Genomic DNA, 17,292 nt, shown 5'->3' on the forward strand with positions numbered 1-17,292 from the left:
CGAGTTATTCGGGTATTTTTTGGAGTACCGGGGAGTTACGGGAATTCACCAGGAGAAGTAATGGGCCTTATTGGGCCATACGGGAAAAGAGGAGGCAGGCCAAGGGGAGGTGGCGCCCCCCCCCCCCCCATGGGTCCGAATTGGACTAGGGGAAGGGGGCGCCGCCCCCCTTGCCTTTTCCTGTTCCCTCTCTCTTTCCCTCTTCCCTTCTCTCCTACTCCGAAAAGGAAAGGGAATCCTACTAGGACTCGGGAGTCCTAGTAGGACTCCCTACACTTGGCGCGCCACTAGGAGGGCCGGCCTCTCTCTCCCTCCTTTATATACGTGGGGAGGGGGCACCCCAAAGGAACACAAGTTTCTCTTAGCCGTGTGCGGTGCTCCCTCCACAGTTACACACCTCGGTCATATCGTTGTAGTGCTTAGGCGAAGCCCTGCGCCGGTAACTTCATCATCACCGTCGCCACGCCATCGTGCTGATGGAACTCTCCCTCGGCCTCAACTAGATCAAGAGCTCGAGGGACGTCATCGAGCTGAACGTGTGCTAAACGCGCAGGTGTCGTACGTTCGGTGCTTGGATCGGTTGGATTGCGAAGACGTTCGACTACATCAATCACGTTACTACACGCTTCCGCTTTCGGTCTACGAGGGTACGTGGACACACTCTCCACGCTCGTTGCTATGCTTCTCGTAGATAGATTTTGCGTGATCGTAGGAAATTTTTAAAATACTACGGTCCCCAACAGCCACACCAAGGGTTCTCCTTTATTCCCATATCAGTTGCAAACCTCGGTAAAAGAGGATATTATTGTCACCTATTTGCCCCTATGTCCCGACCTTTACAACGATAGTTTTATGCTCCATGGACATAAAAAGCGGAAATGCTGAGGGAGGGGGGGGGGGCTTCACAACATTCACGGAGGCTATTAAACCAAACATTCAACAGAAGATCTCATATCCTTATAGGCGTTTAAATTCTATACATACTAGATGTCATCCATATCCTCGAGAACTAAGAGAACTACTCAAACATGGAGATAAAAAAGCATCATATGAATAGCGGTGACAATCTTGGATGATAAATTGGAGTAACACACTTAGGAATCCTCTAGTGTTTCTTTTACAACGAGATGGAGATGGCATGGCGGTGAAGATGTGCTTCCCTGCTTGGGACATTGTTTTTGGAGTTGTGCTTTAGCTAGGAGAACAAGTGGATGATGGTGGTGATCTTGTTGGCACTTGTGCGGTAACGACGGGGGAGATGAGTGATGCCGGGGTCACAAGACGGTTGTGGTTGGGAGCCTTTCCACGTGTGCATGGGGTCGTCATGGTTTGTTTGTTGTTGTGAAGTCAGATCCATGATGACAGGGTCCGAGTAGTGAGATGACCGGCGACAAATGGTATGGCTCGATGATTCGTCGCGATATCAACCTAGCACATTTCTCCTTTGTAGTTCACCTTCTGGACTGAAGTTGCCATGTCGGATCTTAGTGTGACTTCCTACAGATGTTCCGGTGAGGGGCTTCGTCGATGTGTGTGGTGAAGTCGGAATTGCTTTCTCAAGAAGCAGCAATGACGCGCGATGGCGTGCAACTTCGGTGATGTTCCCTCCAACGCGGTTTGTGTGGTGTATCTGTTGTATGCCAGGTCGGCAGTGTGTGTCTTAGAGTTCGTTAAGTTCCACGACGTTTGCTATGTGCTTTTGTCTCGTTTTTCGAATTGGGCATCATTTCGAACCACAACAATTCTCTAGATTGGGCGCCGGAAAAATCTCGCATCCATGCATCATCCATTTAACGCCTTAGATCATGAGCAATGCAATGCAATGCACTCAGGGGGCGTGCTTAGTAAAAAAAAAAATCCTATGCACCAAGTGCTTATTTCAAGTTGTGCGTAGTTAAGCATTTGTCACATATAAATAAGCATCGACGTTTAGGCAAAAGTCAATTTATTTCTGTACAAGTCCTTCAATGGCTCGCATTTGCTTGTGTTAATTCTTTTGCGGGGAAAAGTTTATTTTAAACTCTGAATTCGTAGACGTTCGGCGAAACGAACCCTCAAATCAAAATCCCGGTCGATTGCACCCTGAACTATGTATAAAAGCTTTTGCGCTAAATCAAGGTAGGGCGGGCGCACGACCTTGCCCTACCGAGTCCTCCGCCTGTGCTATGTGTTGTGTGCGTCTATGCCGCTGTGTGTGTGCTCCTGCTACTGCTGCTGCCGCGTGTGTGTGTGCTGCTGCCGCGTGTGTGTGTATGTGCGCGCGTGCGTGTGTGCTGTTGTATGTGCGCGCGTGCGTGTGTGTTGCTGCGTGTTTATGTGTTGTTGTGTGCGCTACTGTCCTCACACTGATGCTGTGTGTGTGCGCTACTGCCCTCCACACACATATACCACATGGGGGCAAAAGGGTCTTTTTAGGTATCATTTCGATTCAAAATGGACGGAAGTGTCATAAAGGCATAAAATTTAAACTTGTTGTTAGATAGGGAAGAAAAAAAATCAGTGTCAAATAAGGAAACAAAATTTAAGATAGTGTTGAATAAGGATTTTTCTCGAAAAAATAACCTGGGGAAACAGAATTTCAAAAGGAAAAAATCACGAATTTTGAACAAAATGTTCACGGATTCGAAAACGTCCATGAAAAAAGAGTTCATGTATTTTTTTCCTTTCTTTTCTAACATTTTTCCTTTTTTTTCCTGTATTTATACAAAGTTCATTGCGTATATTAAGGAAATGTTCGCGGTATATTTACAAACATTTCACTCATTTATAAAAATGTTCACCGTATATTAGAAATTTTTTCAGTGTATATGATACAAATTTTCAATGTTTATTCGAAAATAGTTTGACATATATTACAAAAATATTCAATGCGTATTTTCAAAAAAAAAATCTATGCATATATTCATATTTGTTTTCAAAAATGTTTATCACATAATACAAATGTTCAATGCATATTCGAAAATTGTTCAACACATACATGTATAGGTTTTTTGCGCGCCTGCTATTCAGTAGCTCCAAATGGGCCAATTTCTATATACTTTAAAATAATTTTAGCATTAAAAATATTTATGGGATTTTAAAACAATATGGAAATTTGAAAAAAAAAGTTCATAGATTTCAGATAAGGTTCACGAATTTAATAAAAAAATAAAAAATAAAAATAAAAATAAAAAGGAAATAAAAGGAAGAAAAAGGGGGCAAGTGAACACAACGCAAGTGGTGTCCTGGGGGTTTGTTGCTTCGATCAACAACACGTGATTTTCTGTTCGAGCCACCACTGCACGCCAATTTTTTTTTAACAAAACGAACTAAAGCGGGCTGGTCCAGCTGGGTGCACCCTTTGGGATTTTTGTTCTTGAACGAAAAAATACTCTAGTGGGCCGGCCTACCAGACGAATCAATTTCTGGCCGTTATGGGTAAATCCCGTCATATCGGAGGATCTTGGCTGGCGTGGAAAAGGAATCACGTTAGCGCTAGTCACTTCAACGTTGAGTAAACAAACTCCCACACCGATGCAACGTCCTTAATTAATTATTTTTGTTGTCTAAGCGTCCAATCAGACGCCCTTGCAATGTAAGCAAGCTTGTGATTGGTCAATAATGAAAAGAGTCTGTAAAACTCTGTATTTGTTTGTACGGTTAGCATTTTTTTAGAAGAAGTAACGAGGAGTAGGTGGGAAAACTAATATGGTTTGAGGACGACTAATATGCTTTCACAAACAAAACTTAGATAAATCATCGGTCATTCACTTCTCAGCTTCGCAAACATCTTAACACATCATCAGGAATCTGACGCCGGAAATGCAGCGGCCTCCAGATCCACCGCCGCCGGCACTGGTGACCGCGGTTCTGCCGCCGGCGGCGCTGGCAATTCAGGGGGGGCCGGTTCCATCGTCGCAGGTTCTGGAGACCGTGGTTCCGCCGCCGCCGGCGCTGGTAGTTCGGAGGGGGCCGGCCGGATCGGAGGATGCTGCGGTGATTCAGGCTGATTCTCTCTTGGTCCCTATCAGATGGAGGATCCAATTCAGCGATGACCACAAGATTGGATCGGGTAGAGATGGGTTCCTCTACTATCATGCGGCATCTAGATGGACGACAGTTCAAGATCGAGATCATGACATTCTCGCGGGACGCTATCTGGATGTTTTTTTTCGAAAAGGGGGATCTCCCCGGCCTCTGCATCAGAGTGATGCATACGGCCATCTTATTAATAAAATAAAAGGTTCCAACAAGGTTCCAAAGTCTCCGACTGAAAAGTAATAAAAAGACAGCTCACCCAGAGCTAAAGAGGCTGGACACACAGACTAGCCAAGATAAGACGCCACAACCGGCTGGCTAAAGATAGATAGGTAAACTAATTGCCTATCCTATTACATGACCGCCATCCAAACCGGTTGAAGATATCCCGAGCTACCATCTCCCAGCGGATAGATCCAGTAACCAAATGCTCCCTGGCCTCCATCGGAGTGAGTAGCGACCATGAACGGATCACGGCCGTGGCTCGGAAAATAACCTGCAAAAAGTGAATACGTGATGTTCTGTTAAAAACCAAATCATTTCTGCAAGTCCAGAGAGTCCACAACAAAGCGCAAACTCCAACACGAATATGTCTCGCTAATTCAGGCTCAATCCCAGTGAGCCATGTCCCAAATAACGTAGTGACAGAATTCGGTGGAGTAATATTAAAAGCAATGTGAACCGTCCGCCAAAGTACTCTGGCAAACGGGCAATCAAAAAAAAGATGTTTGATCGTCTCGTCCCGATCACAGAAGCTACACCTCGTAGGTCCTGTCCAATTACGCTTAATCTGGATGTGGATGAACAGATCCAAGCAGGTGCGTGTTTTGCTATTGATGATTTTCAAATTGTCGTTCGCGAGTGTGTGCAGGAGAGTTCGCTTGTGGAGGAGTCGATTGAATTAGTCGATCTCGCGTCGGACTCCGAGAATGCAGCACCTAAGCCAAACATCGGAGGACGATTTTGGGTGCTTGCGGATGATACCGATGCGGACGAAGAAGGTGAGGGCGGATGCATTTTGTCTGACAAGACCGAGCCCAACGCGATCATTTCGGGCATGGTACGGGATCTGTCTAAGGGTCTACAGGTCAAGAAGGCTCTCGATCAGAAAACGGAGGGACACGGTAAATCCTCGTCGACGAAGATCAAGCCGTGGAAAGGACCTATTCCCAAGGTATTTTTGCCGCCTCATACTTTGTCGGATTATTTTTCTTCGGATGGGTGGACGAGAGTTTCGCGGAAGAAAAAGAAGCATGGTGTGGTAGCTTCTAAACAGCAGTTGGGACGGAAGGCTGCTCATCGGACGAGCTCTCGATCGGCGCCGGAGGTGACCGCGGCTGCGTCGCAGCCGGTCACGGCGATCCAGATCAGAGACGCTCGAAAGGTGCGTTTGAAATTTTTGCTGGGCCAAGTCGGGCCGCAAGATGTTGGGCCGTGTGGTATGAGTGGGCCGAGTTCCGGTGGGTATGAGGCCCAGCCAGAGCCGAGTCCAACTACTACGATCGAGGGGGGCGCATGCACGCTACGTTCGTCGTCTCCCACCCCTTCGCTGCGCAGTCCTAGGGTTTCGCTGCGTCGGGCGCCGCATCGCCGTTTGGTGGGGCCGGGCCGGGCTCGCCGCATCCTTCCTCTCTGCGCGATGGCCGCTCCTGGCGGTGCGCCTCCTCCGGGCAAGAGGCCACCTGCTCCTGGCGGTGCGCCTCCTCCGGGCAAGAGGCCGCCGGCACCTAACGGGCCTGCGAGGGCTGTTGTGCCGCCGCCGCCGGGCCAAGGAGGCGGCCGGGGTGTGTCGCCGGCGCCGGCGCCTGGGGCTGGGCGGGGCGGAGTGGTGCCCCCCAAGGTTGTGGCGGGACGCGGGGCAGGGGGTCTTGGTGTGGCGCCCGCCGGGAAGTCGCCGGCTCCCATCTTGTCGGCGGGCGGGCGAGGCGGGCCGGTGTCCGGTCCCCGGCCGATGGCCGCCAACGGGGCTTTGACGACCGCTGCAGGCCGGGGGGCTCCTCCGCCGAAGGCACCGGTGCCGTCGGTTCCGCTGCCCAGGCCGGCCCCTCCTCCCCACGTCGTTGCTCGCCCATCTCCGCCGACGCAGTTCAACGGTAGTGGCTCTGTGGTTGTGCCCCGGGGTCAATGGGGGGATGACGACTACGATGTCTACGGGAATGGACAACACCGCGGTTCTTCGTCAATGGGTGGAGGTCGAGGTTACGCTTGGCAAAGCGATGGTACAGCTGAGAGGCCGTTCTTGGGTCCGTCCGGTGGCTTTGTTGAGGGGCAGTCTGGTCCGGATAATCGGCAGCGTGGTGGTTACCGTGGCCATCGGGGGGGTCGGGGAGGCCGAGGGGGCCGGTACCGTCCTCGTCAACCACCCCCTACTGTTGTTGTCGAGCAGAGGACAGTTAGCGGGGCTGCCAAGGAACCAGTTCTGACCGGTCACGCTATGGAGGTGGTAACGGCTCTTGCTACTGTCCAGGTCCCTGAGAATGAGGTTATGACTGATGTGTCTGCGGAAACGACGGAAAGGGCTGAGTTAGATAGGGCGTCCAAATGGGCGCGTAAGAAGGAAAAGATGCTTTGCTATCGTTGTGGCGACAAGGGCCACTTCATTGCGGAGTGTGTGGCTCGGCTATGCGACACCTGCGGCAAGCCGGCACATGATTCCGGGGACTGCCCGATTCTGCGAGAGCAGGCACCGTCACTTATGATGTATGGCGTTTACTGTGCTGAGCTCACGTTTTTTGAGTCTCCGTATGAGCGAGAGGTTACTGATGAGACCCCGAGCATGACTACGGGGATTGTTAAGGTCGCCAGAGGGGAGGTCTCTGAGACGCAGATCGTGCAGAGGCTTCGGGAGCTTGTCCCTGGGGACTTCCAGTGGGACCTCGTCAGTCTCGATGATAAGATGTTCAGAGTTGAGTTTCCTTCGGTTGAGGACCTGCAGAGGTTGCTGAGTTTTGGGATGTGTAATGTACCGGGAACTGATGGCATCCTTGAGTTCCACGAATGGAAGCTGGTGGAGCCTCAGGGTGCGCCGCTTACTCAGGCGTGGTTGCGTTTTTCCGGGGCCCCATCCAAGCCTTTGCAGGATGCTCGCGTTGTGGCCAGCTTGGGTATTTTGATTGGGAAGCCTGAGCGAGTGGATATGGCGTTCACCAGAGCTCATGGGATTGCTCGGGTTTTGGTTAGTATTCTGAACGTTGAGTATGTGCCGGAGGTGGTTAAGTGGGCTTACCAAGGCAGGATCTATGATTTGGTTATTGAGTTTGAGGATGAGAGCCTTTTGGTTGCGGCGACTCACGGGTCCGATGTGGATATGCACGAGGGTGACGGCAGCGCAGGAGCGAGGGAGCCGCCGGTCGAGGATTCTGGACGACAGATGTCCAAGGGACCGGGGCCCGACACTGCGATGACCGAGAAGGGAGCGGAGCCACCCTCCTCGCTGCCTGTGACATCACTGAGATTTGGGTCTTTTGAGCCCGCTTCTGCACCCCCGAGGCTCTGGAGTGATCGGGTCGAGTCCGACGAGGCTTTTGAGCTTGCGTTGCCTGCTTTGGGGTTTGAGGATACTGTCTGTTCTATGCCTGTGGTTACTGAGGTGTCGTCGATCTCGGGCAGCGGAGGGGTAGAGGTGAGTCGGCAGGTGGCCACTCTCTCTCCTGCTCAGCACGTTGTCCATTCTCAGGGCGTGGCGCCAGTGGTCGTGGATGGGTTGTCGGGAGGGACCCCGGGGCAGGCGGCCTCCGGTCGCTCTTCTCCGGCTGAGGTAGGGGACTCGGGGCAGGTGGCTCCCGTGTCCCTCTCTGCGTTGGGAGGGGATCTGAGGCAGGTGGCCACGGATACCTCCTCTCCCGTCGCCTGCTCCTCTATGCTGGTGGCGTCGGTGCCTTTGGGGGGGGGGGCTCGGGGCAGGTGGCCTCGGGGCCTCCTTCTCCTAAGGCGCCCATGCTGGTGGCTCCTGCGGTCCTGGGGGGGGGTTAGGGCAGGCGGCCCTGGCACTCCCGTCCCCCTGTTCGCCACCGGTGCAGTCCCATGGGGAGAGCAAGTCCGTCCAGACGGACCGGCTTGGCGGTTGGGGTGGGGCAGGAGGCCTTACTCCGACCGTGATCTCTCGGGAGGAGGTGATTGCGTTCGGTGGGATACCGGATCCGATGTCTGAGGGACGACGGGTGAGTGCCCGTCTCCAGACACAGCCGGCAATGGACGACATTCAGCAGCGATGTGCCATGAGGGTGGCTAAGCTTCAGGATGCTGCAATCTCTACTGGTATGTCCGTCAACATATCTAACTCTTTATTGCATTTTTCTAATGAGGAGATTATAAATAATGCAAACCAATTGGGAGTTTCTCTCGGGGCTACAGATAGTGAGATTTCCAGTTCGGTGAATGATTTGTTAGATTTGGAGGCGGAGCGTGCCTTAGAAACTATTCGTAATCTTGCAGCGGTTAAACCCATGAATGACAATGAAATTGATGCATTAGGGGTTAGCGTGCTCAACAATATGTGTGTGGATTTAGCACCATCCAATCATGAGTCAGAGGACGATGATATGCCCATTGAGAATGCAGTTGTTTGTTCCGCTGAGCCCGGTTATGAGGATCGGGAGTCAGGACCTAGCAAACCCAAGCGTAAGTGGAAACGGAAAATTTACCCCGATTCTGCAGTTCGTAGGAGTGCTAGGACTCGGACTACTAAAAAATTTCATGATGAGTGATGAAAGGAATCTTTTGGAATAGCAGAGGTCTGAAAGACTTGGCTAAAAGAAGGTTTCTTGCTGAGGCATCTCTGGAGCATCGTTTAGATTTTATTGCTCTATCGGAAACTGGTAGAGATAACTTTGCGCCCCAGTTCCTTTCCTCTCTTGCGGGTGGTGTTGATTTTGATTGGCATTGCCTCCCTCCGCGAGGAAGATCGGGTGGTATCTTGCTGGGTGTGAGATGCGATTCGCTTGAAGTCCGGAGCGTAGTCATGGGCGACTTCGCGGTTAAGTTTCGAGTCAGGTCTAAGGTTGATGGTTTCAACTGGGCGTTGGTGGCGGTTTATGGTGCCGCACAGCCCGAGCTTAAACCGGATTTTTTAGCGGATCTTGTTCGGATTTGTGGGTCCGAGCAGCTTCCAATCTTAGTTGGGGGAGATTTCAACATCATTAGGAGGAGAGAGGAGAAGAATAATGATAACTTTGACGGCAGATGGTCGTTCATGTTCAATACTATTATTGAAAGCCTGGATCTGAGGGAGATACAGCTTTCTGGTAGAAAGTTCACCTGGGCTAACTCTTTGCCCAACCCGACGTACGAAAAGCTTGATCGTGTTCTTGCGAGTGTGGAGTGGGAACAGAAGTTCCCGCTTGTGACGGTTCAAGCTCTTTCCCGGGGTTTTTCCGATCACACACCCCTGTTCGTTGACTCAGGGGAGCCGAACCACGTGGGAAATAAAAACACCTTCTCTTTTGAGATGGCCTGGTTCGAACGCGAAGGGTTCCTAGACCTGATCGCTCGGGAATGGGCGAAGGGTGTAGGCGGTAGGACCGCGGTCGAGCGTTGGCAAAATAAGATTAGGAGTTTGAGAAGCTTCTTACGGGGTTGGGCTAAGCACCTTAGTGGGGTATATAAGATTGAGAAGGACAGGCTTCTCTCTCTTATACAGAATCTGGACGTCAAGGCCGAATCCACGATTTTGATGCCTGCTGAGCTCCAGGTTAAAACTGAAGCAGAGAAGAGGTTGAAAGAACTTCTCCGTGAAGAAGAATTGAAGTGGGCTTTGCGGGCTAAGGTTCGCAAAGTGGTCCAAGGGGATGCAAATACTCAATTCTTTCATCTGATTGCTAATGGTAAGCACAGAAAGAAGAGAATATTTCAGCTTGAACAAGATGAGGGCACTATTTTAGGACAGGATAACCTAAAAACATATATAACCGAATATTATAGGCAGTTATTTGGACCTCCGGAGGATAGTTGTGTATCTCTCGATGAGTCCAGAACTGAGGATGTGCCTCAACTTTCGGCTGCTGAAAATGATATTCTGGTTGCCCCGTTTTCGGAGAAGGAGGTGTTTGATGCTATAGCACAGTTGAAAAATAATAAGGCTCCCGGACTGGATGGATTTCCGGTAGAGTTCTACAAGAAGTGCTGGCATATTATTAAGGGGGATTTGCTACCTATGTTTCAGGATCTGTTCTCGGGACAGCTTCAATTATTTCACTTGAATTTTGGAACTATCACACTGCTTCCTAAGAAGACGGATGCTGTGAGAATTGAGCAGTTCAGGCCGATCTGCCTACTCAATGTTAGTTTTAAAATATTCACCAAGGTCGGGACTAATAGGCTCACACAGATTGCGCATTCTGTGGTGCAGCACTCCCAAACTGCCTTCATGCCGGACAGGAACATCCTTGAAGGGGTGGTTGTCCTTCATGAAACGCTCCATGAAATCCACTCCAAGAAGTTAGATGGTGTCATTTTTAAGGTGGATTTCGAGAAAGCGTATGATAAGGTTAAATGGCCATTTCTCCAGCAGGCATTGCGTATGAAAGGTTTTGATGAAGCCTGGCGACGCCAGGTTGAATCATTTACGCAAAAAGGGAGTGTGGGAATTAAAGTGAATGACGATATTGGTCATTACTTCCAGACACATAAAGGCCTTAGACAAGGAGATCCGATGTCCCCTATCTTGTTTAACATTGTGGTTGATATGTTAGCCATCTTGATTGGAAGGGCTAAGGAGAATGGTCAAGTGGGTGGCTTGGTACCTCATCTGGTTGATGGAGGTGTATCCATCCTTCAGTACGCTGATGATACAATCATCTTTATGGAGCATGACCTGGCCAAGGCGAGAAATATGAAGCTGGTGTTATGCCTCTTCGAACAATTGACCGGGTTAAAAATTAACTTTCATAAGAGCGAGCTGTTCTGCTTTGGTAGAGCCAAAGACGAACAGGAGGCTTATAGGCAATTGTTTGGGTGCGACTTGGGGGAATTACCTTTCTCTTACCTAGGTATTCCAATCCACCATAGAAAGCTGACCAATAGAGAATGGAAGTGCATCGAAGACCGGTTTGAGAAGAAACTGAGTTGCTGGAAGGGCAAGCTCATGTCATATGGAGGCCGATTAATTCTGATTAATTCGGTGCTCACGAGTATGCCTATGTTTCTCTTATCGTTCTTTCAAGTCCCAGTAGGTGTTAGGAAAAGACTGGACTTTTATCGATCGCGTTTCTTCTGGCAGGGTGATGATCTAAAAAGAAAATACAGACTTGCAAAATGGGATATCATCTGTAGACCGAAAGACCAAGGGGGTCTTGGTATTGAGAATCTTGAAGTTAAGAACAGATGTCTTCTTAGCAAGTGGCTGTGGAAGCTTTCTTTTGAGACTGATGCCATGTGGGCACAAATCCTTCGCAGCAAGTACCTACAGACAAAGTCCTTGTCCCAGGTCACAGTCAGGCCAACTGACTCGCCTTTCTGGAAAGGCCTGATGAAAGTCAAACAATCTTTGTTTAATAGGACAAAGGTTGTCATTGGCAACGGCGCTAGTACACGCTTCTGGGAGGATACTTGGCTCGGCGAGACACCCTTGGCCATTCAATATCCGTCTTTATATCGCATTGTTCAACGACGTGAGGTTTTCGTTGCTACGGTGTTTCAATCCATCCCCCTTAATATTCAGTTCAGACGGTCGTTAGTGGGCAATCGTTGGGAAGATTGGCTCCGTCTAGTTCGGAGACTAATGGATGTCCATCTTTCTCAACAACCCGATGAATTACGCTGGAAACTGACTAGGTCTGGAGTATTCACGGTTAAATCAATGTATATTGATGTAATTAATTCGAGCTCCATTCCTACCTCCAAACATGTTTGGGCTGTCAAAGTTCCCTTGAAGATAAAAGTGTTTATGTGGTTTGTCCATAAACAGGTTATTTTAACCAAGGATAACTTGATTAAGCGTAATTGGACAGGACCTACAAGGTGTAGCTTCTGTGATCGGGACGAGACGATCGAGCATCTCTTTTTTGATTGCCCGTTTGCCAGAGTACTTTGGCGGACGGTTCACATTGCTTTTAATATTACTCCATCGAATTCTGTCACTACGTTATTTGAGACATGGCTCACTGGGATTGAGCCTGAATTAGCGAGACATATTCGTGTTGGAGTTTGCGCTTTGTTGTGGACTATCTGGACTTGCAGAAATGACTTGGTTTTTAACAGAACATCACGTATTCACTTTTTGCAGGTTATTTTCCGAGCCACGGCTGTGATCCGTTCATGGTCGCTACTCACTCCGATGGAGGCCAGGGAGCATTTGGTTACTGGATTTATCCGCTGGGAGATGGTAGCTCGGGATATCTTCAACCGGTTTGGATGGCGGTCATGTAATAGGATATGCAATTAGTTTACCTATCTATTTTTAGCCAGCCGGTTGTGGCGTCTTACCTTGGCTAGTCTGTGTGTCCAGCCTCTGTAGCTCTGTGTGAGCTGTCTTTTTATTACTTTTCAGTCGGAGACTTTGGAACCTTGTTGGAACCTTTTATTTCTTTAATAAGATGGCCGTATGCATCACTCTGATGCAGAGGCCGGGGAGATCCCCTTTTCGAAAAAAAATCAGGACTCACGAGAACCTACGTGGACGTGGACACACACTGACTTAGTTAACCATCTAACGGCGCACCAAGCCCTTTCCTTCCGGCCACGGGCACCGCTGTGCCGCCACTCGCGACGCCGTCAAGAGCACGGTGAGGCGGCGGGGCCGGAGATGACCCGCCGACGCCATGATGATGCCCCTCGCCGCCGTCGTCGCCCGCGTCGCAGTAGCCCTTGAGCATGTCCCCCTCCTCCGGGGTGAACCCGATGACGGACAGCATGAGGTCGGCGGCCCAGCAGCGCTGCTCGATGACGCAGATGGCGCGGCAGCACCCGGGCCCCAGGTACGCCTCGCCGTTGAGGAAGAACAGGATGATCTCCCCCGTGCACGACTTGACGTCAAGCAGCGTCGGCGAGGTCGGTGGCCCGGACGAACGTCGTCGCAGCCGCAGACGCGTTGGCGGCGACGGCGAGCAGCACCAGGAGGGTGGGGAGGAGAGAGGTGGAAGAAGCCATGATCTTAGGTCGACTCTAGCTAGTGCTACCGAGTGAGGCGGCTGACGTACTTAGAGCATGTCTAGTAGTACCCTCAAACCCTCAAAAATAACCGCTTTTTTACAGGTTGAAACAAAAAAACGCAAAGACTAGAACCCTTTAACCCCTAAACCTGTAAACAATTTTAAGGGTTAGAGCCCGGGTCGCTCTCTCAGCCTCTAAAAATGAGGGTTGGAGAGGGGAAACAACCCCAACCTCTATTTGTCCGTTGCGCGCGCGGGAGGGAAAAATCAGGTTCGTCGCCTGCTTCCTCCCTTGCCCCGCCCGTCGCCCCGCCCCCAATCGCCGCCGGCCGCCGCGCGCCATGGAGCCGCCGCCCGCCCCCGTCCTCACGCCCGCCTCCTCCCTTGCCCCGCCCGTCGCCCCGCCCCCAATCGCCGCCTCCGCGACGCCCACGTCGGCCCAGCAGCCGCCCGTCCCGAGCCAGGCGCAGGCCGCGTCGGTGGTGGCCGCCACCCACGTCCTCGGCGCCAAGCGGCGGCGTGCTGGCCAGCACGTCGTCCCTCCGCAGCCCGCAGTCGCCCTGGCCCCCGCCTCCTCCCTCGCCCCGCCGCAGCCGCCCACCACCAAGCGCCATCGGAAGACGTCGTCGGTTGGGCCGAAGGGTGCTGCGGTGGCCAAGCTCGCCGCGGAAGGGACCCCGGTCGTGAAGAGGACCACCTCCCGGACGAAGACCGCGCCCGCGCCCCCAATCGCCGACCCTCCGCCCGTCGTGCACGAGGTGCTCGACGGAATGCCCGAGGTGCTCGACGGAATATTCCGTTATAAGGGTTGGGTTTGAGGGTTCTAGTATTTGCCCCTGTTTTTCAACCCTTAAAAGTGTCAAAAAATGGCACTTCTCAACCCTTAAAACTGCTTTAAGGATTTGAGAGTTTGAGGGTTCTACTAGTAATGCTCTTATAATGGCGAGCGAGCAGTAACGTCAGTTAAGCGAAAAGGCTTTACGAGAACGTGGAAGTTCAAACGAGTCAATCAAATTATCTTAATTAATCAGTAATGCGTCGCCCCCTCCTCTCCTTCGTACGTTACTCTATCCCCAGAAAATTAATCGGGACGTGATCCCCTCATTTCCAGTTAACGCTCATCTCCCCCCAAAAATCCCTTTCTTTCCTGGTACTCTACAACGTACGAGTTTTCACAACTTCAGAGTACTGTATTTAGTAGTACTAGTTTTGACAGTGCCCCAAGACTTTTGAGTTACCACATGCTACATGAGACACATAGACACGTCTTGAAGGCCCTCTAAAGAAAAGAAATCTTGGAGGCTCAAATCGAGCATCGAATTCATTGGGCAGCTACATCAGACTAAACTGTAAATGCAAACCGAAACTAGTATCCACAGCACGGCAAATGTTGGGTGAAAGGAAGTGGCAGCAGAAGCGCGAATTGCAAGAGCAAAGAGGCAATTATCGACGGATGGATCAACGGTGGTTATCAAACCTAGGCCATTGAAGCTGCAGCTCTCCTCACTCTGATCATGCTGCTGGTAGTAACTGTTGAAGGCAAATGACACATTTCCAGGCCAGCCAAGACCTGCACAGGAGCAACCAGTGGACAGAGCGGTGCAGTCGGCATTGGAGCAAGCGGCAGAGAAACTGGAAGAAACATTGGATAAGTCTTTGTTGTTGTCCACCACGCACCATTTCGATGGAAGGTAGTCCACATCCAGAGCATTCTTGAGCGCCATAGGGCCTTGACCCAAGTTGACATGATACTTTGCTTGGCCGTCAAACGTAAAAATGCCATAGTGCCTGTCATAACTTCCGGTTGCTATACTGTGTTGATCTTCGTCTAAAAGGCTGTAGAGGTATGTCTCAGTTGGAGCAAATTTTGGGCGAAGTGGAGTCCCAGATTTTCTCGCCAGGTGGTTGACCAGGCCTGTCATGAAGGATTGAGCAATAGCCGAAGTTGCGTTCACAGCTCCATCTGTTGGCCATCCTGCTCTCCCAACAATGATGTCCATATCGCTGAATCCAGCTTTAGTTAGAGCAGTAACCAGAGCATCTATGCTCGCATCGAAGTAGTTGTCATACTTGTTATGACCATCACTTATTGGACGTGACATTAGTTGGAAAAGGTAATAGTCCAATGAAATATTTTTCTTCTGCTGAAAGCTCAAAATAGGATTCAGCTCGACCATAAACGGTGAGCTATGATTTGCAAGAAATGGGAGGAGCTCAACCATGGTTTTGTTAACATCTGGCCTGAAGTAAGCTTTCGAAGGCAGAGTTGATGTGTTTTGGTACGCATCAGAGCTACAAGGCACAACTACTTTCATCTTGCTGGATAACTTTGCATCATCCAATGCCCGTTGAATATTCGCTGCTGCACGAACCACAAAAGGTTGAAACTGCTGCCCGTGATTAAGAAGAAATGGATCATCTCCAACAGCAATAAACCTACAAATTACATTACTCGTCAATATAAAAACTTATAATATAAAAAAACGCAAATTGTGAAATGTAACATCAATGCAAACATGAAACAGAAGAAATTAAGCATTATTGCCAAACAGATCGCCTGCCTTGAATCCAGATTTAACCTCACCTAGACTGCAATATAGTCTCTTTAACAGCCATATTACCCTACACTTCGCTACTATTAATTCAGATTTGATACAAACATACAAAACACATTTGATTAATGCAGAAGAATCTCTGCTACTTAACCCAGAAAAGAAAGGAAGAATGCTCGGCCAGAAGCTATCAACAGAAGACGTACAGTCAAGTTTTGTAACAGAAAATTACAGATCTATGCGTAAACTACCCGCTGAAGTTTGTTGCTCTTCAAAAAATATATTCCATCCCCAAATATTCAGGACAATTTGATAGGATCTAGCTGTGCTATACATGAATACATCCAATTTTTCACATTGTTAACTAGGTCCAGGCAAGTTCCTTTTACCATTTTTGGTTCACCAAGAGGAATCCATCACATGTCAGAGGATCTAAAACTTTGCAGAGTATAAACACCTACTAGCACGTCGGTAATTGACATTTGTTGAGTGTTTCATAGATCATACTTGTTTGTTCCATGAAAAAAAAGACCTTGAGGACTTGAGGCACCTAGAAGAAAATTCCAGTGCACTACTGCAATATAGACATATCAACATATTGAAGTCAACCAATGGACTTAACTAAAGCAGCGTCTTCCACCTTCAGATCAGATGGTCAACCGTCAACATTATTAAGTATATTGGTTTTGAGCATGTCAGCATGCATGATTGGCAAATCCAGTGGATACAAATTGACTAATCGCATCATCCGGTGCCAATAGAGCCTATAATATTTCTAATTATAGCAACGGGGTAATTTGGTCAGCTTGAGGCATAATTTAGATTTGATTTATTCAGTCAACTAGTATCATACAGTAACTATCTAACGAATACGCCTTGGCCCCTTCGCATTTCATGATATATGATCAGTAAAATATGTCGGAAAGAAGAGAAAAGGATCAGCGAAACACTAAAAGGGAAGGAAACTGCGGACGAAGGGAAGAAGGGGATGCGGCTCTTACTCGAACAGTACGCCGGAGGCGTAGCGGGTGACATTGTCGTGGACCCAGGCGGCGGCTGCCTTCCTGGAGGAGGCGAGGGGGCGGAGCAGCTCGTTCGGGACCCCGACGGTAACGGCGATGCGGGTGCCGGCAAGGGCGGTCAGCGCGTCGGGCGAGGCGGCGGAGAGGCGCACGCGAGGGACGGAGTTGGGGAGGAGGAGGTCACGCACGACCTGCGCCGCCGGGAGCGGGTGGGATGCCGCGAAGCCCCAGTTCACGCCCACCGCGGCGGCCGGCGGCGGCGCAACGGCGACGGCGAGGAAAAGGAGAAGCGGGAGCGCAGGTGCCCTTGGCCGCAGCGGGTGGCGGCGCCGCATTGCCTGCTGTTCCGTGTACACACCGTTGCGGTGCTGCCGCCTCCTAAATTTAATTTCTCTAGCGGTTTACACTACAACCCCAAACTTCAATTTGGTTCAAAATGCTTAAAGTTTTCTTTTCCGGTAAGCAGGGTTTTATTCTAAAATTATAGGGTTACAGTCAAAAGTAAGAGTTCCCCAATACTCTATGTACCCGTATAATATTCATATAATAGTGTTACATTTGTTGTGATTGTAAGCTGCCCTATTTTGTTCACATTGAAACTTCTATGGAATAAAC

At 49.9% G+C, this 17,292-nt stretch overlaps 1 protein-coding gene and 1 pseudogene across 2 annotated transcripts; both read right to left on the minus strand.

The window, feature by feature from the left end:
• Positions 1-12,653: 12,653 nt before the first annotated feature.
• Positions 12,654-13,101, minus strand: LOC123096949 (egg cell-secreted protein 1.3-like; annotated as a pseudogene).
• A 1,140-nt stretch (positions 13,102-14,241) lies between these two features.
• LOC123099990 (glucan endo-1,3-beta-glucosidase 9) lies at positions 14,242-17,064 on the minus strand. Of its 2 annotated transcripts, XM_044521996.1 has the most exons (3): positions 16,657-17,064; positions 14,781-15,539; positions 14,242-14,673 (listed from the first exon to the last, which is right to left on the minus strand). In XM_044521996.1, exons 1-3 carry the CDS (start codon positions 17,010-17,012, stop codon positions 14,616-14,618), a joined length of 1,173 nt encoding a protein of 390 aa, XP_044377931.1. In that variant the 5' UTR covers positions 17,013-17,064; the 3' UTR covers positions 14,242-14,615. The 2 variants fall into 2 exon arrangements, with proteins under 2 accessions (XP_044377931.1, XP_044377930.1); XM_044521995.1 differs by having other exon boundaries at positions 14,248-15,539; positions 16,657-17,063.
• Positions 17,065-17,292: the final 228 nt, after the last annotated feature.

The sequence above is a fragment of the Triticum aestivum genome, chromosome 4D (assembly GCF_018294505.1).
Source record: "Triticum aestivum cultivar Chinese Spring chromosome 4D, IWGSC CS RefSeq v2.1, whole genome shotgun sequence".
In the NCBI taxonomy this organism is placed as follows: Eukaryota; Viridiplantae; Streptophyta; class Magnoliopsida; order Poales; family Poaceae; genus Triticum; species Triticum aestivum.